Source organism: Erpetoichthys calabaricus, chromosome 1 (genome assembly GCF_900747795.2).
Source record: "Erpetoichthys calabaricus chromosome 1, fErpCal1.3, whole genome shotgun sequence".
Classification (NCBI taxonomy): Eukaryota; Metazoa; Chordata; class Cladistia; order Polypteriformes; family Polypteridae; genus Erpetoichthys; species Erpetoichthys calabaricus.
In genome coordinates, this window is record NC_041394.2 from 239,811,753 (window position 1) to 239,839,100 (window position 27,348).

The window sequence follows — 27,348 nt, forward strand, 5'->3', positions numbered from 1 at the left end:
AGTGCATTTTAAAATTGTATGCCCTTTTACGATACACTACATAATTTATTCAAGTTATGGTACAAGTTTATTGTCATGTGTGCATTGTTTAAGGATATTCTTACTTGCATGACTCCCACAGACTAATGACAGCAGTATAATAAATGCCAAACTTAAAAAAACAAATACAACATTGCAGTATGAATGCAACATCAGGCAAGAAAAACAAACATGCAGGACCTGGTGTGAGAGGCTTTAGAGTAGCATGGAGTAGACTTCTAGAAATAAACTTTCTAGATATTTATTGAAAATTGAAGGTACTTTTTCTTAAAGACGTCATTTAAAACTAGCAGTGTGTGACACCAGCAGCAGCACATTCCTGAGATCTTAGATATATTTGGTTCAAATCCCACCTGCTCATTCTGTGTGTGTGTATTTGTTCTTTTTATCTCTAGTTACTCCAGTTTCCATCCCACAACCCAGTGACATGTGTGTTAGGTGAATTGGTTACTGATCCTCCATGAGTGGCAGAGGTAAGTGAATAAGTGTGCACCAATTGATGACCTGCCCAGGTTTGGCCCCTGCCTTATTCAAAATGTTGCTGGGATGGGTTCTGGCTCTCTGTTATCTAAAACTGGATTAAGTGAGTTGAAGAAGTGGGTGGGTAGTTGCAGTGACAGGATCTGGTTGCTTGAAGCACTGATCAGGATTAAGTGATTTCAAATAACAGACATCTGTTGCAGTTAGTATTAACATTCATGAAATATGACCAAATGTAAAAAGAAATCACTTTTATGAGGAGTTTTCCTCACTTCCAACTTTTCAAATTTCTGAAACATTTCAGATGAAATCTCAAATCTCAGTTAAATATTTCAAGTTGTCAACTGATAAAAAAGTAAAGAGAAGGGGATATATACAGTACAATACAATTTATTTTTGTATAGCCCAAAATCACACAAGAAGTGCCGTAATGGGCTTTAACAGGCCCTGCATCTTGACAGCCCCCTAGCCTTGACTCTCTAAGAAGACAAGGGGAAAACTCCCAAAAAAAACCCTTGTAGGGAAAAAATGCAAGAAACCTTGGGTAAGGCAGTTCAAAAAGAGACTCCTTTCCAGGTAGGTTGGGCATGCAGTGGGTGTCAAAAAGAAGGGGGTCAATACAATACAATACACAGAACACAACAAATCCTCAATTCAGTATAAAAATAAAAATTTTACGAGTACGGAGCAGAATTTAACAGTAGATGATATCCCATAATATGATTTGGATTTGTTTAGAGTCCTTGAGACCTCAGCCATCAAGCTGCCTCCCCCATTTGGCAATTCCACAGCTGAAACAGCGCTGGGCCAGCCAGTCCGATGAAAGGACCCCTCTACCCCACGATTCCGGCGATCCTCCATCAGGGATGACTTTACCTTAGGCAGGCAAAACAACTTGGCAGTTGGGCCGTGGCACCAAGTGCTACATTTGAGTACCGAGAAGAGAAACAGAATAAGTGAGGGCTAGTAACAAATTATAATTATCATGCTACTTACAGTGGTGTGAAAAACTATTTGCCCCCTTCCTGATTTCTTATTCTTTTGCATGTTTGTCACACAAAATGTTTCTGATCATCAAACACATTTAACCATTAGTCAAATATAACACAAGTAAACACAAAATGCAGTTTTTAAATGATGGTGTTTTTTATTTAGGGAGAAAAAAAATCCAAACCTACATGGCCTGTGTGAAAAAGTAATTGTCCCCTTGTTAAAAAATAACCTAACTGTGGTGTATCACACCTGAGTTCAATTTCCGTAGCCACCCCCAGGCCTGATTACTGCCACACCTGTTTCAATCAAGAAATCACTTAAATAGGAGCTGCCTGACACAGAGAAGTAGACCAAAAGCACCTCAAAAGCTAGACATCATGCCAAGATCCAAAGAAATTCAGTAACAAATGAGAACAGAAGTAATTGAGATCTATCAGTCTGGTAAAGGTTTATAAAGCCATTTCTAAAGCTTTGGGACTCCAGCGAACCACAGTGAGAGCCATTATCCACAAATGGCAAAAACATGGAACAGTGGTGAACCTTCCCAGGAGTGGCCGGCCGACCAAAATTACCCCAAGAGCGCAGAGACGACTCATCCGAGAGGTCACAAAAGACCGCAGGACAACGTCTAAAGAACTGCAGGCCTCACTTGCCTCAATTAAGGTCAGTGTTCACGACTCCACCATAAGAAAGAGACTGGGCAAAAAACGGCCTGCATGGCAGATTTCCAAGACGCAAACCACTGTTAAGCAAAAAGAACATTAGGGCTCGTCTCAATTTTGCTAAGAAACATCTCAATGATTGCCAAGACTTTTGGGAAAATACCTTGTGGACTGATGAGTCAAAAGTTGAACTTTTTGGAAGGCAAATGTCCCGTTACATCTGGCGTAAAAGGAACACAGCATTTCAGAAAAAGAACATCATACCAACAGTAAAATGTGGTGGTGGTAGTGTGATGGTCTGGGGTTGTTTTGCTGCTTCAGGACCTGGAAGGCTTGCTGTGATAGATGGAACCATGAATTCTACTGTCTACCAAAAAATCCTGAAGGAGAATGTCCGGCCATCTGTTCGTCAACTCAAGCTGAAGCGATCTTGGGTGCTGCAATAGGACAATGACCCAAAACACACCAGCAAATCCACCTCTGAATGGCTGAAGAAAAACAAAATGAAGACTTTGGAGTGGCCTAATCAAAGTCCTGACCTGAATGCAATTGAGATGCTATGGCATGACCTTAAAAAGGCGGTTCATGCTAGAAAACCCTCAAATAAAGCTGAATTACAACAATTTTGCAAAGATGAGTGGGCCAAAATTCCTCCAAAGCGCTGTAAAAGACTCATTGCAAGTTATCGCAAACGCTTGATTGCAGTTATTGCTGCTAAGGGTGGCCCAACCAGTTATTAGGTTCAGGGGGCAATTACTTTTTCACACAGGGCCATGTAGGTTTGGATTTTTTTTTCTCCCTAAATAATAAAAACCACCATTTACAAACTGCATTTTGTGTTTACTTGTGTTATATTTGACTAATGGTTAAATGTGTTTGATGATCAGAAACATTTTGTGTGACAAACATGCAAAAGAATAAGAAATCAGGAAGGGGGCAAATAGTTTTTCACACCACTGTATGTTTTAGTGCTAATGACTAACAACAGAGCTGCAGTCTGTACAGTTAATCAGCAGCTCTAGTCAGGATATGCTAAACTGAAGTAGTGAGTCTTCAGCCGGGATTTAAAATCTGAGACCGAAGGGGCATCTCTTATATTAGCAGGCAGACCATTCCACAGTCTAGGGGCCCTGTAACTAAACGCTCGACCTCCCAGTGTTATTTTAGTCAGACAAGTAAGCTGGATCTTGGCCATTTAATGATTTATATGTTAAAAGGAGGATTTTGAAATCTGCCCTAAATTTAACCGGGAGCCAGTGTAAAGATTTAAGAACTGGAGTTATGTGTTCGTATTTTCTTGTTCTTGTAATAATTCTTGCAGCAGCATTTTGGATTAACTGGAGGCTGTATAGGGCGGCGCAGTGGGTAGCGTTGCTGCCTTGCAGTTAGGAGACCCGGGTTTGCTTCCCGGGTCCTCCCTGCGTGGAGTTTGTTCTCCCCGTGTCTGCATGGGTTTTCTCCCACAGTCCAAAGACACGCAGGTTAGGTGCATTGGCGATTTAAATTGTCCCTAGTGTGTGCTTGGTGTGTGTGTGTGCCCTGTGGTGGGCTGGCACCCTGCCCAGGGTTTGTTTCTTGCCTTGCGCCCTGTGTTGGCTGGGATTGGCTCCAGCAGACCCCCATGACCCTGTAGTTAGGATATAGCAGGTTGGATAATGGATGGATGGATGGATGGATGGATGGAGGCTGTATAAAGAACAGTTTGAACATCCAGTGAACACCGCATTGCAGTAGTTAATCCTACTAGAAATAAATGCATGAATTATTATTTAGAAAGCGCCTTAATTTCCCAACATTTTTAAGATGGAAGATAAATGATTTGGACAACTTTGTAATATGCGCTTTAAATGACATGCTAGAGTCAAAGATAACTCCTAGATTGCGGGCTGATTCAGTTAAATTAATGGAGATCCCAACTGAGTTAAATGATGATAAAAAATTGTTGTGATCAGCGTCAATCCCTCCAACAATTAATATCTCTGTTTTATCGGTGTTTAAAGGCAAGTAGTTCTCATCCATCCACTCCTTTAATTCACTAACACAACTAATTAAAGACAACATCGGAGAAACTTCATTTGATCTAAATGAAAGGTAGAACTGTGTACATGGTTTTAAATAATGGAGTATTTTGGGTAAAAAACAGGAGAAGCAAAAGTAGGGAAGGGGTGATCTGAATAAACTGTAGTAGTAATCTGTATCTTAATGATCTGTAATGAGTACATTATAACACAATCTTGAAGTCTGCACAATAATATTAAAAGAACTGTATAAAAAAAATAGTTCAAGGAAAAAAGGTGAGCGTACAAGTAGGCCCCATGATGGACTGCCACATTGTCCAGAAGTGTTTCCTGCATTACACCCAGTGCTGCCTGTACAGGGTCTTTCATGGTCCTTAATTGGACTGAACTGATCTGAGAATGTAATGTTAAATTGTGTTGCTTATATCAATTAATCAAATATTGTTTATATAGCACATTTTACATGGGGTATTGTCAGGAAGCTACTTTACAGATTGCTGCGCCTTAAACTCCAAGAACAAGGTCTAAAATACCAGTAACAAGAAAGACTATTGAAAGATAGAAATATGTAATAGATGGATGGGACATCATCTACCGTATAGTGAAGCATTTTTCCCAAGTCTAGATCCTGTCTTGTGCCTGATACTACCAGGATAAGTTCCATTCCCTACAAAATGTGAGCCAGACTACGGAGGTTTGACAGGAGGATGTTTTTATTTATATGTATTAATTCAACACAGTTACATTCATTGTGAAACCTCTGTTTTATTTACAATACATGTTTTTGACTTTATACTGTCACACCCATTTAATGCAAGGGTCAATGAGAATTGGCATATATTGCATCAGGCACAAGGTAGGAAATAAGCCCGTCAGTCCATTGCAGAGACCACTCATGCACACATTAACACTCACTAGAGTGTTATTTTAAATTGGAGTTATAATACAACAATCAAACACACATCGTTATATAGAAAATAAAAAGAAATCAGTCTAATTACAATAGTCAATCCAGGAAATCACAACAGAAAGGTTAAAAATCTATTACCGGTAATCTTAAAACTAAAAAAATCCACACAAACCCATGTAGACAGCTTGTAAATAAAGGAGAGTGCATGTTATACTTCCTCATATTGACTAGACCAACAGGAGTCAAACAGAATCGTTGGCACCGTTTCATTTTAGATTTGGCAATTAACTAAACACACATCCTTGGGGAATAAACTTAAGATATACCTACAAAATGAGAAGGAAAATGTGCAAACTCCACACAAACATCAACCAGGGATAAGAATGAAAGCCATGACATTGCACCTTTAATGTCGCAGTGCTAACCACTACGTCGCCTATCTCTCTGCTCATATAACTTAAGTAATAGTATTAAGTTTTATTCATCTATACATTGTGAGTGCCTGCTTTGTCTAGCACAGAATTCTGTTTTGCACCACTGGTCGCAAGGCAGGAATCGTCGCTGGACTGGGGGCCTACTCCGTTCATCACTTGACACATTCACGCACACATCCACACTTGGCTCGATGGCCAGTTTTAATTTTTTCCCTTTAAAACTGTTACTTTTTTTAATATGGTCAGTCCATCATTCTATTTATTATTCGAAACAGCTTAATGCTACTGTGGGAGAGAAATACTAAATTATAAATCCTATACAAACAAACGAATTTGTGCTCTTTATTATTCTAATAGACGATGATCTAAAAGAGTAATCAGACTAGGTTGACTTTACGGTAAAAGTCAAATGCTTCATAACGATTTCAGTACTGCGCTGCACACTACGTAATGATCGCCAACAGTTTAACGCTGCAGGAGTTATTCGGCAAAACCAGGTTTCTGAGTACTGTATTACACAAAACTACAATAGTGTATCGCGCAGAGCAAGTCCTGAAAATAGATGTGTGAATTAATGGAGTTTGCTGAAGTCTTGCCGTACTGTTGTACTGTGTATTTCGTTAGCAGATAATGTGCTTCTCGCGTCTACCCCAGCTGAAAGACCACATTGTACAGATATAAAGTGTATTTCGAATGTTGGTATAGACAACGCTTTGTCGCTTGGATTTGTTACCGTGTAACACCACCATCCTGTAATAGATATAAGAAGCCAAAGTCATTTGTTCCGTTTATTTAGCGCCTGACAGGTCGTTGCGCTCGTGACAAGTGTCGCACAGATCATCTGTGTCTATGTGTGTGTGCGGGTGAGCGCCACCAGGGACTCGGCGCCACCTCTTTTGTTTACTGACACCAGACGAGCAGGTTTGAAAGGAGCCGGTTTAACGTCTTTGTGTTGCGGCTTAGGAGGTTCAGCAAAGATGACATCTCGACTGCTGCTCGCAACTTTGAGCGTGCTTGGGACACTTGCCGCGGTGGATGCGATATTTGGGCAACGCGAGGCGACGGACGCCAGGTTTCGGATCTTCAGGAGGACGAGGGCAAAGCGCGAGGCTAGCCAGGGCAACAACACGGCGGCAGCACGAGGCGCCTCCCTGTGCGTGCGAACTGTCGAAGCGTCGGTCTTGGAGAGCCTGCAACGCAACACTCACCTGGTGAGTACCGAGCGACTCGTAACCCGGAACCCATATCCGTCAAGGCTTTTCTTAACATTTAAAAGTTTTACTTTCACACCTCCGTGGCGTATGCCATTTATCTTTAAAACAGAAATGTTTTAATTTTCTAATTCCTTATGTCATTTACATTGTCCCCATTCTCTACACGTTGTTCGTTCATTGTTTCTCTTAGTTCGCACGTTCTGTTTTCTTCACAGTGCCCAGAATTTTTCAGTATCGATAACTCCTCGTCCTTGCCCACGATGACAGCTTGACATTCTCGTTTGGATGAACGACAGACGTGTTTCCTTGTTTCAAATAACAATGTCGCTGTTGCGTTTAAGTATTAGGAGCGTACTCTTTTACCTGGCCTTGACGAAGAACCCGCAAACGTTTACAGGACTGGTTGATTCCCTGCATCCGATGTTGTCAAGATAGGTTCTGTCCTGTCTTAGACTAAGAAAGTTTGAGACCTGTTAGTATACATGTAGTACGCACCTTTAAAATTTTAACTGATCTCCGCATTACTGCGTGAGGTTTTCTTTAGGTACTGCGGGTGTGTTCTGAGTTAACTAGACAACCTATATTGACATACGCATGTGGCCACATAAATGACAGGGCGCCCCACAAAAGGTCAGCTCCTGCTTTGCGCCCGACGCTGCTAGTGTAGTACTCTGCCGGCCGCAGCCCTCAGTAGGATTTAGCCGGCTTGGGAATGTTAACCCAATCAGCGCCGTCTTTGCAGAATCATAGGCCCCCGGGCAATGTAGTGCGTTGGGGCCGCAGTTTTGATAGCAAAACAGAAACATACGTTGGCATCAGAAACATCGTGGGTCCCTACGCTGCCGGGGCCTCCATTATGCCCATACGTTAAGACAGCCCTGAACCAAATAGCATGTTGTACTAGATTTATGTGCAGTCTTTTTAGCGTTATACTTATATCCCATGATAATGTTTTCTACAGTTAATATAAATCTCAGGATGGTGCAGTGTTTTACCATCAGAGCTCCAAAGACCTGGATTTGATTCCACACCCCAGTTATCTCCCACATCCTGAATTCTCATTTTAGGTTAACTGGCAGCTTTAAGCTGTCTTAATATGGATGCATGAAGGATTGTGGACAAGTGTGTCCAGCTTCCATGTTTTATATTTGAAAAGCTAGTACTGTTTGTGATTCTGTCCCAGTCTTAGGAGTTAAAAATACAGCGGAAACAAAAAGATGAATGTGTACCCAATTTATTATCATACTTTTTCCAGCACAAGAACAGCACACTTCAAAATGCCCACACTCAGTCACACCCAAGTTAATCTGGCATCATACCACCTGACAGCATGCATATAGGAGGAAACCTGAATACATAGACAATACAGTATAATAATAATAATAATGCATTTTATTTATAGGGCACTTTACATTAGCAGTAAATCCCAAAGTGCTACATAAAAAGTTTAAACAAAGGCAAAGCAAAATAAAAACAGAGATAAAACAACAATAATTTTAGTATTCTTGTTAAACTTTCCTAAATAGAAAAGTCTTTAGCTGTTTTTTTAAAACAGCCCACAATCTGCTGTGTTCTTAGGCTCTCTGGTACGGCATTGCAGAGCCGTGGAGCAGCGGCTGCAAAGGCTCGGTCACCCATTGTATGAAGTTTGGTCACAGGGGGGCGAAGGCGGTAGGTATTTGCAAAACGGAAGTTTCTTGCAGTGGATTGTCGTATAAGGAGTTCCTTGAGATATTGTGGAGCATTTCCATGGATACACTGATGAGTAAACAAATAGAGTTTGTATTCAATACGGAGATGGATACAATACCTATAAGCACAGATGGAACATGTAAACATCACACAGAAAGCAAAATGTTGTTTAAATGCTGTGAGGCAGCAAGGTTATCCTGTATGCAACCCTATCTGTAAAAGAGGTAGAAGTGATGCAAAATTTGGAATCAAGGCATCAGCTATTGTGCATTGATTAGTTCCTACATATTTAAATTGAAGCTGTAACTATACATTCATCTAGGTCAGTGTTGTGGGAGCCATAACCTATACCAGTAGCAGTGGGAACAAGGCAAGAATGAGCCCTGAAAAGGCACAAGTTCACCTTAGAGAGAGAGACTTTATTAATTTATTTACACTTGATTTGTCCCCCGTGGGAAATCTGGAGTTTTACAAAAGTTCTTTAAATAAATTAAAAAATGTACACACACACACTGTATTCTGAATATATACCAAAATGACTAAAAAGAAAGAAAACAGCTGGCCTATTGAGAACGAATAAGGAGTAGTGTGTGCATGTGTTCAGTTGTGATATTTTATATTTGAAAAGCAGTTACTCCTTGGGATACTGTCTCAAACTAACAAGTTAAAATATGCTCATATGAAGCTGATTTAGAGGTTCCTAGTGAACTTCACCTGACAGTGTTAAAGATGTGGCAAGAAAATTAGAGTGCCTGTTGAAAACAATCACACAGGCATACAGTAGGAGGTTGTGCAAATGCGACATACACAGTGCCAGTATTTGAATCTAGTTTTCAGGAGGTTGGGGACAGCAGTAAAATTAACCATTGTGCCACCCATTCATAGCTATATTGTATCTGGGAGTTCAACCTGTTGTACTAGAATGCATGGACAAATCATGTTTTATAAAAAAAAGCTCAGTAAGCACATCTAACAACAGTATACTTATATACATTTAATATAAAACTGTTTTTTGACATATCACTTTATAGTTGCATTTGATTGCTCTGTATTGAGAGCCATCAGTGTTAGTATGAATTCAGTGACAAAATGTGTAGAAAAGAAGAAATACAGAGTGCATTAGTGTTGCTACAGTTTACTACAGAAGTATGCTTTAAACTTGCTAAGATGTGTAGCTATTGCTTTAGCTAAAGCAATTAGTTAGCAATTAAAATCTTAAACTGATCTTGGTTAGATTTTAGATTTGCTTCCTGTGCTTATCAAATGTTTCCGCTTTATTCAGCAACATGGAAAACGCATACATTACTAAAAGACACTCAGCATTTCAATTGTACCCACATACAGTAGATAGTGCTGTGCAGAACTCTGCCAAAGTAATATTTTACACATACATCTTTTGCTTATTTCAGTTGCTAGTCAGTTAGTCTGACACGCTCTTTATGTCAATTGTAGGTTCATCTCAAATTACATTACCAAACTTGTCACTCATAAGCATTACGAATGGGTTATGATGTGAGGAGAGGTTTGAAAAGTCTACCCCTGGTGATAGAAGCATTGTGCACTGGTGGCCTAACCACATACTCCATCTTATTACTGCTGTGATCACTCTTCACATCACTATTCACTACCTGTAAAACACAGAGCAGTCTGGGGTTAAGTCTAGCAGTAGCACAGCCTTTAAGTTCACTTTGATTTATTGTCATGATGCCTTACATTATAATAAGAGATATTTATTGATAGTGGAAACATTCAGCGACAGTATAGTGTATAAATAAATACCTGCTATATACATGCATCATATATTAGATAACCAATGTAACAAACAGACAACACAAGGAATTGAGCTGCAAAGGGTCTGTAATATTGAATGTGAAAACTGATTGGTAGTGCAGGTGCTATTAAAATTAAGTCTTGATAACAGTTCAAGCAGATAATGATATATGAGTAACCATTTTAATGGCCAGGGACTAAAAACTGCTTTTGTGAGCAAGTAGTTTATTACTGGGGTAGGAGGTCTGAAATGTTGGGAAATGCTTTTCCTATCCTGTCTTCAATAAATGTCCTTTGTAAGGGCTTGGCTATAGTGAAAAAATGGACTGTTTTAACCACTGTCCACATGACTTTGTGATCTGCTACAGTGCAGTTGACAAACAGACAGTGATGCAGAAAGTCAGTATGCTTTAAATCCCTTAAAAGTCTGTGAGGCCTGAAAGGACGGATTGGCATTGTTAAGCCTCCTTGCGGAACTAAAGAGTGATCATCAGTAATGCTTATTATTTCCATCAGTGTAAGCAGTCATATAGCTTCTCCACGTGTATTTATATGGAAAGATCCTTTTGAGATATTGTGCATGTTATGTATTAAAAGTAACTAATTTTGGTCTATATTTAATGAAATATGCAGTAGTTTTTGTTGATATGTCACTAATCATTATTTCCTATTGTTAAATGTGGCGATGGACCAAACTACAAATTCTTGGTCAAAGCCAAGGTTCAGAAAAAAATGATCAGGATACATTTTTTTTCAGTTACTCTTTACACATTTGTTTTGTACCATTGCATACGGCCTAAACTGTGAATTTCCCATTGGGATTAATAAAGTATCTATCTATCTATCTATCTATCTATCTATCTATCTATCTATCTATCTATCTATCTATCTATCTATCTATCTATCTATCTATCTATCTATCTATCTATCTATCTATCTATCTATCTATCTATCTATCTATCTATCTAAATTAAAATCAGTTTCACTTTTGAGTTATGGTTTTAAATGAAATTGAATTATAAAACTGCAATGTGATACAAAACCAGATTATTATTGAAGTGAGTCTTTTAAAAAATAACTTTGAAAAAAGGCAAATAAATACATAAAAAACAAATAATATGTTAGTGTACTTTGCTTGTCAGGGTGCTTTGTCCATTTTTTGGCTTGGAGGTTGTACAGGTCCACATTTTCTATTAACCACAACTTGTTTAAATAGCTTTTCATTTGTGTCCCAATTCAGTTTGTCTCTTCTCTTTTCCTTTCTCCATTTGCTTTTCCTTTCATAAAAGCATTTTGATTTCTCCCAGTATGACACTACTACTCATTTCTCATTATAAAAAAATAAGCACAATCCTCAAAAGATGGCATCCACACCTCACAGTATAATGTGGTGTGAGGTGTTACCCATTCCCTTTGGTACAGGAAATGTTGTTGGAAAGTGCCTTCCATAACCAGTGGAGGAGAACAACATAAGCATTGTCACACATTCAGCCAAAAAATTTCCAATTTTTACTAATTCAACTGAATGCTGATTGTGTTGTTATTTGCTATTTTGGGACAAATTTACAGTATTTAGTGGATAAAAATTATGCGGCACCTAGTTAAACATTTTTCGATACGGACACCTAAATAGCGAAGTGTTAAAGGTTTTGTAAAGTGTTGTGTGATAATACACACAAGGAGAAACATTTTTATGCAGTAGTTTAGGATAGAAATCCTTGAAAAACATTATGTAAATTTAAATTGCAGTTGTTTTTTGGGACTGGGCTTTAAGAAAGTGCACTAATGTCAGTGTAAAGATTTCCAATAATGCTGCTCTTGATTTCATCAGTAAAAGTATTATATAAAGTTTTTTTAGAATACTTTAAATTGATTTTTATAGCACTTTGTAATAGTTGTGATGGATGGCAGTGGCCGGAGGGCTGATATTCCAGAAGGACTAGTGGAGCAGATGTGCACAGGAGCTGCTACTTGGCAGCCCCCCAGGGTTGCTGTGGCTCCACAAATTCCTGCAGGGCTTCATGGGATTTGGAGTTCAGGGGATGGATGCCACCAGGGGGAGCTGTGGGAGCTGCAGTTTGGGCGAGATAGCACCCTTCAACAGCCATCTGCCATTGTCCTTTCTATAAGGAGGAGTCTGCTGGTCATCCCTCATATAGCGAACAGGGTGAGGTCATTGTATAAAACAAGCATTTACTCTAGTATCGCTCTTCATTCTTTACAGTGTGTTTTTATTTACGATGTGTTAATATTCAATGCCATGTTTAATTGTATGGCCCTAGTTCCTAGTTATAATTATTGTTTCTGTTGGCTGTCCTATAATTTTACAAGGTGCTTTAATGTGTCTCTTCTTTCTGAAGTCTTTTTTAACATCATGATTACTGTGCTCCATGGGACAACAAGAGATAATTTTTAAAAATTTTAAATTCCCTATGGATCCTATAAAATTATATTTCCTTTTGAGCTGTATTGTAATCAGAACAAATTGTTCATGTTTTCATTAGTTGCCTAGCTCTTTTCCAAGGTTGAAATTTTCTTAGCTATGTGTTTTAACAATGTGCCTGTCATGCAAATATTTAAGGCAAATTCAAAAATAGGCTATGTAAACCTAGTTCATATGAGGAGGAAGAGAAAGGAAACAATAGAGAAAAGGAGCTAAAAGCAACAGAATTGTTTCATAAATGTCTGATGAAAAGTACATTGTACAAACACAAGTGCTACATGGGTTGTCTAAGCACACCCCATGAAACCTAAATGGATTCAGAGGTAGAGGCAGGAGTAAACGTTTGAGGCACTGTTTGTTTATAGAATGGAGCAGATACTAAACAAACACCTGTATTTAATAATATGAAAACATTTATTAGAGATGCTTTCCTAAATAGGTGCTTTGTTTCTGTAAAGGTGAGGGGCTTCTATTCTTCTTTAGTCCATGTCAAATTTTGTGACTTTTCCATTGATGCAGTCAGTAACTTGTTCCTGTGAAATCAGTCATGTAATGTGACATGCCCAGTGACTCACCCCATCTAATCCATGACTCAGTCCAACAAAAAGTGTGAAGGATTTGCACAGATAGAACATAAACTGAAAAGATATGCCAGGTTCATCTGATCTGTCTGTGTGAATGTTTCACACTTTTTCTTCCATAAGAAAGATAGAAATGCCTTGTAAATATTAATAAATCTTTTGTTGTTATTATTATTTCGTTATTATTTCACAGGGTTTAAGGTTAGATTTGACTCAGAGTCATGTAATGCCCCCTCTCCATATAAGGACCCAGTGTATGGCTGCCTGGACTCAAGATCAGTTTGTGTTACACACATTGTGGCATGGTGAATTAGTGCTGCAAAGATTGGAACTCTGTGAGTGATATGTGTGTATATATATGTGTATATGTATATATATATATATTTATATATTGTGAAGGATGGCCGGCTTCCTATTCCGGCCCTCACCCCCAGGCCGCCAGGAGGAGCTCTCCCGACAGCATGGACAGGCCCCGAATTCCAGCGTGGCCTCATGGACTATGTAGTTTTTATGCACCGCCCTGTTGGATACCTTGGGGACCACTGGGAATCGCTGTCGGGAGGCCCGGGGTCTCATATATGCCCTATAACCCGGAAGTGCGTCATAATCCCGGGACAGGAAGAAACGACGTGCTTCCGGGGTGAAGATAAGGACTGTTTACCCTGACCCTGAAGGAATAAGGAATTGTGGACTGTTGGGCAGGAACACCTCTGGGTCAGGGTGTATAAAAGGACTCTGGGAAAGCCCAGACACTGAGCTGAGCTGGGAGGTAGGGTGGTGAAGTGTCTGGGAGTGGAGGATTGGTTTGTGATTAGTGTTTGATAGTTATATGAGTAGGTGGAGTGGAGGGTGCTTGGTGCACTGTTTTATAACAAAATAAATAATTGTTATACATTTACCTGGTGTTTGGAGTGGTACCTGAGGGTTCAAGAGGTGGACACACGTCTCAACTGCTACTATATATATATATATATATATATATATATATATATATATATATATAGCGCAATAGTTATGCTGCTGCCTCACAGCTCAAGTCTCATTTGTGGCCACAATAATCAGTGCAGCATAGTTGACAGACACTCCTCTAGCCCCCAGGGACACTTAAAAGTCCATTGTACCATTATAATCCATTCAAAGCTAATTCAGTTCCTCAGTTCTCCATTGACTTTTATGCATTTTGCTGAGTTCAACAAAGTTTCCGAACAGTCATATGAAAAAGTTTGGGAACCCCTCTCAGCCTGCATAATAATTTATTCTACTTTCAACATAAAAAGATGACAATGGTATACCTCTTATTTCCTATGAACATCTGAGTACTGGGGTGTTTTCCGAACAAAGATTTTTAGTGAAGCAGTATTTAGTTGTATGAAATTAAATCAAATGTGAAAAACTGGCTGTGCAAAAAATTGGGTACCCTTGTAATTTTGCTGATTTGAATGCATGTAACTGCTCAATACTTGCAACACCAAATTGGTTGGATTAGCTCGTTAAGCCTTGAACTTCATAGATTGCAATTGCAAGTTGTGCTTCCCTTTGACTCTTCTCTGAAGAGTGACCACATGGGATCCTCAAAGCAACTCTCAAAAGATCTGAAAACAAAGATTGTTCAGTATCATGGTTTAGGGGAAGGCTACAAAAAGCTATCTCAGAGGTTTAAACTGTCAGTTTCAACTATAAGGAATGTAATCAGGAAATGGAAGGCCACAGGCACAGTTGCTGTTAAACCCAGGTCTGGCAGGCCAAGAAAAATACAGGAGCGGCATATGCGCAGGATTGTGAGAATGGTTACATACAACCCACAGATCATCTCCAAAGACATGCAAGAACATCTTGCTGCAGATGGTGTATCTATACATTGTTCTACAATTCAGCACAATTTGCACAAAGAACATCTGTATGGCAGGGTGATGAGAAAGAAGCCCTTTCTGCATTCACGCCACAAACAGAGTCACATGTTGTATGCAAATGCTCATTTAGACAAGCCAGGTTCATTTTGGAACAAAGTGCTTTGGACTGATGAGACAAAAATTGAGTTATTTGGTCATAACAAAAAGCACTTTGCATGGTGGAAGAAGAACACCGCATTCCAAGAAAAACACCTGCTACCTATTGTCTAATTTGGTGGAGGTTCCATCATGCTGTGGGGCTGTGTGGCTAGTTCAGGGACTGGGGCCCTTGTTAAAGTCGAGGGTCGGATGAATTCAACCCAATATCAACAAATTCTTCAGGATAATGTTCAAGCATCATTCTCAAAGTTGAAGTTACGCAGGGGTTGGATATTCCAGCAAGACAATGACCCAAAACACAGTTCAAAATCTACAAAGGCATTCATGCAGAGGGAGAAGTACAATGTTCTGGAATGGCCTTCATAGTCCCCTGACTTGAAAATCATTGAAAATCTATGGGATGATTTGAAGCAGGCTGTCCATGCTCGGCAGTCATCAAATTGAACTGAACTAGAGAGATTTTGTATGGAAGAATGGTCAAAAATACCTCCATCCAAAATCCAGACACTCATCAAAGGCTATAGGAGGTGTCTAGAGGCTGTTATATTTGCAAAAGGAGGCTCAACTAAGTATTGATGTAATATCTCTGTTGGGGTGCCCAAATTTATGCACCTGTCTAATTTTGTTATGATGCATATTGCATATTTTCTGTTAAACCAAAAAATTTAATGTCACAACTGAAATACTACTGTTTCCATAAGGCATGTCTTATATTAAAAGGAAGTTGGTACTTTGAAAGCTCAGCCAATGATAAACAAAAATCCAAAGAATTAAGAGGGGTTCCTAAACTTTTTCATATGACTGTATCCCCGATTTCTCTGATGCAAAGCAAACTCCTTGGGGTTCACTCATCATTACTTGTCATGTGTAGTGTAGAGGTTGCATTGATATTTTGACTTGATAGCAAGAAACTGGTATGTCTTCTCTTCAGTTATACCTGTGCCACAACAGCAGCTTTTAGCCAGATACAGACATCAGTTTTAGAGATTTCAGGGACAAGTGTGAGAAGTTTTGTTTTTGGAAGATTGGACTATTTCACATGATTGCAGGAAAAGCTTTTATAGATCTAGAGCAGGAGTGAACATGGGAGCTAGCCATGGTCATTCTGATGCTGAAAGTGTGTTACCTGATCATATTGCCATCTTCTGGATGTATAAGGAGATCACAGCCATGAAGAGGCAGAAAAATGGAAAGGGATTATGTCTGATGTTATTGTGCAGATGATCGGTGAAATTTGGACTGACAGTTGCTCTACCACTATATCACAGTGGAATACAAGCTTAAAAGAAGAGTGTTTACCATGGTTTATGTTCCATGCCAAATGAGCAAAAACTGGTGGTAACATACAGAGAAAGAGTGAGTTACAGTGACAACTCATGTCTGAGTTTAGTTTTGAAGCTGCTGTTGTGAGTCACTGATCAAGCATCATTGCTATGCTTGAACTTTATCATTGACTTGTCTGCCAGGACCATATATAAAATGTTGTGTTCAAGCATGCCCTTGATTGTACAGAATGGAGATATACTGTCCCAGAAATTTCAGAAACTTTGCAGGCAGTGAAAATATGAATGAAATGAGTGAAACAAACAGATCTGGTTAGTTACCTTGGGATCAATCAATGATGTGCATACCATGCTTTGGGAAAAGCTGAAGAGCTGGGAAGAGCCAAAGAATCAATAACATATCCCATAATGTCCTAGAATTTTGTGATAAAGTTCTCATCCATTCATGCATGCTCACATGGGGCTGTAGTGCAATCGGTACCTTATCCTCAACATGTTTGTAGTGAGGCATGAGAGGCTTAAGCATTGCTGCAAACCTGTACAGATAGCAGTTATCAGATAGTTATGTGTAAGAGACTGCATGATTGGCTAAACTGATGGTTAACATGGGTCCGGTGCCTATGGTTATCCTTTTCTTATGGCCTGAATTCTGCCAGTTCTGCATGCAATCTCACACTGAAAGTAAAGGTGTTTACTAAAAGCCCAGGCATTGAATACTTCACAACACATGGTAAACCATTCTATGAACCCACTGCCAAGTGAAGGATGGCAGTAGTGACAAAGTTTGAAGAATGGGTGAACATCTGAATGAAACTGGAGATGAAGTTCAAACAATACATCAGTTGCAATCACACCATTAAAGATTAGAAGGATGTGTTTGGATGGTAGAAAAGTCATAGCAGAACTTTCCCCTTGCTTTCTAGACTTGTCCACAGTGTGTTCACCATCCCTGCAAGTAACAGCAGCAGCAGCAGCAGCAGTAGTAAGGACTTAAGCCGATAGATAGATAGATAGATAGATAGATAGATAGATAGATAGATAGATAGATAGATAGATAGATAGATAGATAGATAGATAGATAGATAGATATAGTCATCAGCAGTTGACCAAAGAAAATTAGCCTTGAAATTGTCAATGGTACACGTAGGTAGAGGCAGACTTCAGTTGATGAAGGGCATCTTAACTATAAATTGTTGTGGATTATAAGTCAGATGGAGTGTAAAACAAGTAGAGTTTTTGTACAGTCTATCTCTGTTAGTTTCGCTGGTTAATTTAAAAGGTTATTGACAACTATTGTTTCTTTTTGAAGTCTGGCAGTTGTTGTAGTTTTAGTGCTTGATTGCTAGTAGTAACCAGATACACAAATGGATTTGCATATGTTAAGCTGCAGAAGATAGCTAAAACCATGCCTGCATGCATTGGCTTTGCTTTTAGTGCTTTCTTTGTAGGCCTGTTATGGTTATCATCTGCTTCCCCATTTTAAAAAGTATTACAGATTTAATTAATACCAGTTTTTCCCCAGCTCTTGGCACTTTCTCTCTGTCAACTCTAGCATACAACAGCTGAACAAAACATTGTAAAGCCATGTGTGTGAAAATGTATCTGTGTGTACGTGCCTCTCCATGTGCACTGAGAAGAAAAGAGATTGACCAGTTTTGAATTTGGGTTGTGTTAAGTTTTGAAATTTGGCAGTACTGGTCAGGCTTTTGACAGGTCAAGTCTTAAGGGTTCATCAAAATTGCAATAGTTGTGTGGTTATAGAGGGCTGAGGACTGTTGTGGTAGCATCGGGGATGAGGCTCACATGAATGTACATCCACAATCAGCTAAAGACATGACAAAAATTATTAAAATGTCTTCACAAAGATGTTACTACCTTTACTCCACCTTACTTAGGTAAGAAGAAAAATCTACAATGTTGTTTGAAAACTAACTAGCTATTAGGATTAGTTTATCACTAAGTTTTAGAAATTGGTTTTCACTGATGCTCTTGACAGATAGTAAACTGGTAAATGAAAAGTCAGTTGTCCTTTAAAATTTGCATATGGCTGATAAGGAGGTGGTTCCCATTTTCTGGTCAACAGTTTCCTTCCAAAAGGGGCGGGGCAGTTAATGAGCACCAAGAAAATAACATGTTTTTATGGACATTACATACAGTTCCTTTTAAAACATACTAATCTCTTAGCATCTAGGATGTGGCATCTTGGCATCTAGGATGTGCTAATGTAATACTTTTAGAAGGATGCAATTTGCAGGTTCTGTATGATCAGCATTCCCCCTTTAGCACTTTGAACTGAAAAGAAATAAAATCCTTTTAAAATTCAGTATCTGGGTTAGTACTTGCAGCCGTCTTCAACTTCAACTTCAAACCCATGTTCACCATATTTTCATTTATTTTCACAGATTAATAGGAAGATGCAAATTGACCTCAAACCATTTTTTCAATACTCCTTCAGAGATTATTTAAGTGATCCTTAATTAAATTTTTCAGGATATTTTGAGTTGATACATTTTGCATTATACAGACAAAATACTCATATTTTCTTTTAACATTGATCCCCATGTTTGTGATGTAAGAAAGTCTTATGAATACTTATGTAAAAACAGATTGTGAAATTAAAAAAAATGTGAGTTTCATTGGACTTACAGTGGTGTGAAAAACTATTTGCCCCCTTCCTGATTTCTTATTCTTTTGCATGTTTGTCACACAAAATGTTTCTGATCATCAAACACATTTAACCATTAGTCAAATATAACACAAGTAAACACAAAATGCAGTTTGTAAATGGTGGTTTTTATTATTTAGGGAGAAAAAAAAATCCAAACCTACATGGCCCTGTGTGAAAAAGTAATTGCCCCCTGAACCTAATAACTGGTTGGGCCACCCTTAGCAGCAATAACTGCAATCAAGCGTTTGCGATAACTTGCAATGAGTCTTTTACAGCGCTCTGGAGGAATTTTGGCCCACTCATCTTTGCAAAATTGTTGTAATTCAGCTTTATTTGAGGGTTTTCTAGCATGAACCGCCTTTTTAAGGTCATGCCATAGCATCTCAATTGGATTCAGGTCAGGACTTTGACTAGGCCACTCCAAAGTCTTCATTTTGTTTTTCTTCAGCCATTCAGAGGTGGATTTGCTGGTGTGTTTTGGGTCATTGTCCTGTTGCAGCACCCAAGATCGCTTCAGCTTGAGTTGACGAACAGATGGCCGGAGATTCTCCTTCAGGATTTTTTGGTAGACAGTAGAATTCATGGTTCCATCTATCACAGCAAGCCTTCCGGGTCCTGAAGCAGCAAAACAACCCCAGACCATCACACTACCACCACCATATTTTACTGTTGGTATGATGTTCTTTTTCTGAAATGCTGTGTTCCTTTTACGCCAGATGTAACGGGACATTTGCCTTCCAAAAAGTTCAACTTTTGACTCATCAGTCCACAAGGTATTTTCCCAAAAGTCTTGGCAATCATTGAGATGTTTCTTTGCAAAATTGAGACGAGCCCTAATGTTCTTTTTGCTTAACAGTGGTTTGCGTCTTGGAAATCTGCCATGCAGGCCGTTTTTGCCCAGTCTCTTTCTTATGGTGGAGTCATGAACACTGACCTTAACTGAGGCAAGTGAGGCCTGCAGTTCTTTAGACGTTGTCCTGGGGTCTTTTGTGACCTCTCGGATGAGTCGTCTCTGCGCTCTTGGGGTAATTTTGGTCGGCCGGCCACTCCTGGGAAGGTTCACCACTGTTCCATGTTTTTGCCATTTGTGGATAATGGCTCTCACTGTGGTTCGCTGGAGTCCCAAAGCTTTAGAAATGGCTTTATAACCTTTACCAGACTGATAGATCTCAATTACTTCTGTTCTCATTTGTTCCTGAATTTCTTTGGATCTTGGCATGATGTCTAGCTTTTGAGGTGCTTTTGGTCTACTTCTCTGTGTCAGGCAGCTCCTATTTAAGTGATTTCTTGATTGAAACAGGTGTGGCAGTAATCAGGCCTGGGGGTGGCTACGGAAATTGAACTCAGGTGTGATACACCACAGTTAGGTTATTTTTTAACAAGGGGGCAATTACTTTTTCACACAGGGCCATGTAGGTTTGGATTTTTTTTCTCCCTAAATAATAAAAACCATCATTTAAAAACTGCATTTTGTGTTTACTTGTGTTATATTTGACTAATGGTTAAATGTGTTTGATGATCAGAAACATTTTGTGTGACAAACATGCAAAAGAATAAGAAATCAGGAAGGGGGCAAATAGTTTTTCACACCACTGTAAGTCTTATATCTAGATTATGAAATCTCTTTTGAGGTATACTGTACATATGGACACTCTGTGCAAGGTTCATGGTGTAAAAAAAATATTGAGTTTTGTTAATTACTAGAGACATTTCTGTTAGGAATTTCAGTATTATTATGGAATCAATTAATCAGGCTTAGAAAATGAATGCAATATTTTTTGGACCTTTGATACACAAACAGTGTTTGAATTGTTAATAGAATTATTGATAAAAGCCCCAATGCTGTAAAACCAGAGCTGACAGTTATTGTCAGGTAGATGAAGTATAATCTCAGTGTTTTTTTGTTTTTGGATACACATGTAGTTTTTTTAAGTAAGTAAGTGTAGCTGAGCAAAATTTTGATGTTGAAAAAAGAAATTATTGGAGAAAAGAAACAAAGGCTAGAGTTAGCCCTGAAAATATGATGATCTAGAAGTTAATGAGGAACCTGTTCTGCTAAAGAATATGACAAAAGATTTGAAATGAGGACCAGACAATCAAATATAAGTTACAAAAAAAACAGTAAGGTCAGAACCAAAAAGTCAACCTGATTCTTTGTCAATCCAAAATAAAATCTTAATTTGTAGTCAGGGAAACACAGAAAATATTCTGATGCAGGGAAAACAATAACTAAAGCAAGTGCAATTCTTATTGGGGCAATGCATCAGACTTGGATAATGAGGAAGTGCACAGCATGAACTTTATACTATTGACCTAGTGATGTCATAGCTGCGTAATTTCCAGGTCGTTTCAATTTTAACATAAAGACAACACTGGTACAAAATGGTGGAAAATTAAGCAAAAAAGGTACTGGTTATAAAAAATGAAGAAAAAACAAAAAACTAATGTCAGGAATTGATACAGAATCCCGACAAACCATTTTATTAGCTCAGAAATGTTTACATTAAAGAATTAACAAATTATAAATAAAGTATACAGTAATCCCTCCTCCATCGCGGGGGTTGCGTTCCAGAACCCCCCCGCGAAAGGTGAAAATCCGCGAAGTAGAAACCATATGTTCATATGGTTATTTTTATATATTTTAAGCCCTTATAAACTCTTCCACACTATTATAAACATTTCTCGCACAATTATACAGCATAAACCCTTTGTATTCTCTTAAATATTAGGTAAGATTCGTTGAAATTATGTATGTAAACACAGTTTATATACAGTAAAACCTAAATATTATTTTAAAGATATCGAGCGTCTCCGATATCACATATGTTACAGCCATTACGACAGATAGGCCACCAGCAATAAATATGTACAATGCAAGAAAAATTGTATACAGTAAAATGTGTGTACAGTGACACTAAACTATGTACATGTAATAAGTACTGTACGTAGATAATTAATTATGGTTACTCACCAACAATGACACGACGACTTGTCCGATAACGATGAGTTTAATTTTACTGCACAACAAAGGAGAGCGTTACAGCTCTTCTAATGGAGCCTCTTCAGGCAACTGTGTAGCACACAATGTTCTTCTGTGTTCTTCTTCCAGCACTCTTCAATCCAAATCCCTAAAGCAGATTCCATCCAGACTACTGCCTTATCACGTCCACTTGCAACTCGTTTTGCGCCCTGGTTAAAGGACACTGCGGCCGTAGATCTTATATGCTTTTCCTGCTTTTTAAATAAAAAGAATCGTGGACTCATTGATGCTGTAATGGTGTCCTGCAGCAGTGAAGCTGTTCCCTTCCTTCAACATATCCAAAACTTTTACCTTTTCTGCAATCATTTGCATCTTCTGTTGGCGCTTGGACACGGCCCCTGAAGCAGTAGCAGAAGCACGTTAATGCTGAATGAGGGAGATGAGACTTCCTGGTTAACGCAGCGCTCTGTCGCTGAGCCAATCAGCAGCACACAGGAACTTAACTGCGTGCTCTGATTGGGTAGCTTCTCAGCCATCCGCCAATAGCATCTCTTGTATGAAATCAACAGGGCAAACCAACTGAGGAAGCAAGTACCAGAAGTAAAAAGACCCATTGTCCGCAGAAACCCGCGAAGCAGTGAAAAATCCGCGTTATATATTTAGATGCTTACATATAAAATCCGCGATAGAGTGAAGCCGCGAAAGTTGAAGCGCGATATAGCGAGGGATTACTGTATACACAATAGTACCAAACCCCATTGTTCCCTCAGACAGGTTATTAGCAGCTTTTCAAGTCACTGAAGGTATCAATATTTATTAAAAGTTCTGGTAAGCATCAGAAAAGGTCATCCCAGTAGTCTTATAATGAAGGAATTGATTAGTGAGTGCTATGCATCTGGTGGATTACTATGGATCGATATCAAAGTCTATGTTAAGGCAAGTGAAAATTCCAGTATCTGGTCTCCTACAACCCTTGCTGTTACCTGACCGGTCAATAAAGCACATCTTGATGAATTTTATAGCCAATTTGCCGCCATTTTATAAATGTTCCACTATCTTTCAAAGGCTGTGAATTTAATTGCATTAACACATTTCCTACTGTTAGTGAATTTTTTAGACTGTATCAGTGTTATGACCCTACTGCTTTGCATCGAAGTCCCCACTTCAGTTCTTACTTTTTGTGGAATTTTTATTCCAAACTTGAAATTAGGGAAATCTAAATCTTTCAAAGTAAACTCATTAGTGGTAGCTAAGGATGCTCATGTCCTCGCTCTGCTACAACTGCTTTAAAAAGATATGCTGTTTGTTTCTCAAAATATAATGTTCTTTGGTACAAAAACATGTTTTTTAAAGCCATCTTTTTCCTATTTGTATTTAGTGCTTTGGTTTTTAACTTTACCTATTAAGACTTCACAAATTCTGCATTTTCCATTGATTTTAGTTGTTGCATTAAATTTCTTGATACAAACCCAGCCTGTGTCCAACTACTGTTTTGGAAACTCCCTATAACTAACTTTTCTCATCCCACAGTTAAGAAAAACTAATCTGCTCTGCATGATAATTTCTCTAATGCGTTTACTGGCACAATAGTAAAATGCAGCACTGTCTGTACAGTGTTTTTGTGGTCTTTTGCAGATTCACTAGAAGTGAATAAATATTTTTTTAATCTCTTCACTGATGAAGTTAGTAGTGGGCATTTTGGCCAAAAATCTTAAATCATACTATAATTTAATACTATGTTCTAACAGTAACAGTGAACACTAATGATCCGCCAAAATGCTTGTTAATGCTCTGCTACTCAAATAGAAACAACAGCAGGTGTTTGTCCTTCCTCAACTGATTACAACTGCAAGTTTTTTTTTCTTTTCTTAATCACTCCTTTGACTTATCATTTGTACTGTCACCACTGCTGTTCCTGCTGCCAAGTAAATACAGCACAAGATGTGACTTCCCATTTACATTGACTCTTCAATCAGGGTGAACTGCACAGCCCTTTTGATAATATTCTTAAAGGGGTTGACTCCATCGAAGAATACATTATCATTAAGGAACAAATACACTGACAGAAAATGATATTTCTTATTTCCTTATGCTTTATACATTTTTACCATACCATTTTTTTTTTAATGAAATTCATACCAGAAGAAGTATACTGCCAAATCCTAGACAAGGTTAATGTTAGGGCTGGGTGATATGGCTCAAAATTCAGATCACAATATTTTTAGACCAAATGTCGATATTCAATATGCATGGATATTTTTGCCTATCCAGTTTTACTCAAAAAGAAGTCACACAGTTATATTGTTCTTATATTTAATTATTTTGATCTAATTGCACAGTAATAAGTTTGTATGATTTACTTTATAATATCACAGGCTTAAACAAAATATACACATTATCACAAGAAACGTATTATGACAGATAGGGGGCGCTGTCGTCCTCTTGAACCCTCAGATCAAACGTCAGACACCAGATAAAAGTCCCAATTATTAATATTTATTATTTTATAATAATAATGTGCACCAAGCACCCTCCACTCCACCATACTCTTCAATAAATCAATACACAATACAATAATCAATCCTCCACTCTCCCAGACACGTTGCCACCCTTCCACCCAGCTCAGCTCAACTCTGGGATCTCCCACAGTCCTTTATATAGTCCGTGACCCAGAAGTGTTTCTGTCCCTCAGTCCATGTGACTTTGTTTCACTTCCGGGTCAGATCAAAACTCTTCTTTTTCATCCCGGAAGTGCGTCATTTCTTCTGTCCATGTGACGGGGACGTACTTCCGGGGTGTAGGGAAAATAGTCCTTAATCCTCCCTGCAGCATCTTCTGGCGGCCCCCATGGTATCCAGCAGGGCTGTGAATAAACACTCCATTGTCCATGATTCCCTGCTGGCATTCGGGGCACTTCCACGTTACAGGGTGGGCTCCATCTGGCGGCCTGGGGGTATTGGCCAGGATGAATGGCCGGCCATATCTCACAGTATATAAACATTAACGTAAGAAAGCCAATTTTCTGAATGTACTTGGGTAGTGTAGAAGTAGGTGCTTTAACTAATTTAGTAGATTTGCCATAAAATAAAATTAAAAAGAGCATATTTGAACATTTTTATTTCTAAGTTATGTTTTGTAAACACATAAACCATGGCAAGAACAAGCATTCAAGCAACTTCACAAATTTTGTGCAAGAAATACAAATCTATCAACTGCTTCTGGCTTTAAAGGTGCCCTGTGGCCATTCACTATGTTTCCCCCTATGCTAAATTCCTTTTCTGAGGGTGAACTAGTGCATGTATGCAGAGATATTTTTGCAAGGTGGCTTCCACCAAGCAAGTGGGTTTGTATCACTGTCAATCTTGGCTCCTTGCAGGTATGTTGAAAAGTCAGCTTCAGTTTTATCTCTGTGAGGCAATGTGGATGTAGATGTTGGCCTCTTAAATAAGCTACCAAGGCTTCGCTTCTTTTTTTGGCTGTGGTGTTGCTTCAGCTGCTTCTGCAGGTCCCAAAGCTAGGCCAGGCTGGGTGCCGGTCTCATCATGGTGAAGGGCCTCCACTTCAGACGCAACTCTTTGATCTGTGATCTTTTAAACAATGAATCCATAAACGAAGTAATGTCCAGTAGTTGTTGAGTGGCAGAGTCATTAAACCTCTCCCTCAGATAATCAAGAATTTTAGTCTTAATTGACATAGTAAGCTCTGTGTCCTCCTGCTGGTGAGCCAACATGCTGGCTTGAAAAAGCTATAACACAGGCTTAAAATTGGAGACTGTGACAAAGGACTGAGTTGAGAGCACATCTGTAAATTCTGGGAGAGACTAGAGAACTTTATCAGTTGACTCCAAAGCATCAATGCCCTGCCAAGTGGGGGCAAGATGTCTGGTTGTCTTGTCAAATGTGAGAACTTGGGTGATGGCCCGCTGTTATTTCAAGTTCCTCTAGATCATTGCCGCCTTTGATTCCCATCTTGTAGGGAATTCTGCTATGAGCTGATGGAAAGGCAGATTTAGCTCTTTCTGTCCTGCTGTCAAATCCCTTCTCTTTTTCCAGCTAAAGGAAAAAACTTTCAACAATTCTCTTGCATACGCCAATGGCCCATTCAATGCTGGGATCTGTCATGCTTCTCTCTAAAACAACAAAGAAATTGCAGTTCTATTCATTATTTACATTATTATTATTTAATTTAAAATATTTCTGATACACACACACTCATGCACAAACACAAACCCCTTACCGATTGCTAGATGCAGCTGGTGACCAAAGCACTGTAGTCTATTACATTTGTTCAAATCAACGTCTTTAATTATGTTAACAGCGTCTGTGGTAATGCAAACTTGTTGTGCATTGTCTAATTTCCATGCTTTAAGCACATCTCTGAGCCCAGCACAATCGTTTCTCTGGTATGGTCCAGTCTCCCAGTTCTCAATAAAATCGACCTGTTAAGCTCATCAGCGGTTGCATGGTACGATTAGTCCACAGATCGGATGTGTGAAGCTGATTCAAAATTTTCTCCTTGACCTTATCCTATGGGTTGGGCAGTGCTTCTTTGGTAAAGTATTTATGACTGTTAAGGACATATTTGGGATCAGTCATTCTCAGTAGTTTCTGAAATCCATTATTTTCGACAGTAGCAATAGGATCCATATCATTTGCAGTGTGATATGTTATGGCAGCTGTGAATACCTTCCATTTGGGCCTTGTCTTTTCATACGGTATGCAACAAGAAAGTCTTTTGTTCTGTGTCATTCTGTCTGAAGCCAAACCATTTCCAAATAATGGACGTCATATTTGTACCTTTTTTTTGGCACCAAATCATCGCAGACAGCACTATCCACTTCTACCTTTGTTTCAACTATTGTTGCTAAGCAGGAGATGGGCTTTAGTCACAATGCCCACATTTTGCACTGAGCCCAGAAGGATCTGAGTGATGTCATTTTGACTACATCACTGATCATGACTGCTACACAAAGCAACAGTGACTGAATAGCAGCATTCTACTCCAGGCATTGAGAATAAGGTGTCTTGGTTGGGGATCCTTGATTCCAAAGCACTTTTTTTTTCTTTCATTATTTAAAACACTTGCACACATCCCCACCTCCATCCTGCCCCAACTCATGTAAAGTGTGTACAATAATGACAACAATGTTAAAGCAATGATGAAGTGGAATGG

At 38.9% G+C, this 27,348-nt stretch overlaps 2 protein-coding genes across 9 annotated transcripts in view; both read left to right on the forward strand.

Moving 5' to 3' along the window:
* Positions 1 to 27,348, forward strand: part of LOC114660381 (chloride anion exchanger-like) — a 147,365-nt gene that overhangs the window by 99,354 nt on the left and 20,663 nt on the right. The window lies entirely within an intron of this gene.
* LOC114660397 (sortilin-like) overlaps positions 6,359 to 27,348 on the forward strand; it is a 228,401-nt gene continuing 207,411 nt past the window's right edge. The window contains exon 1 of the mRNA XM_051919760.1: positions 6,359 to 6,747. Within this exon, the coding sequence (XP_051775720.1) occupies positions 6,514 to 6,747 (234 nt within the window). The 5' untranslated portion in view covers positions 6,359 to 6,513. The remainder of the gene's footprint in view (positions 6,748 to 27,348) is intronic.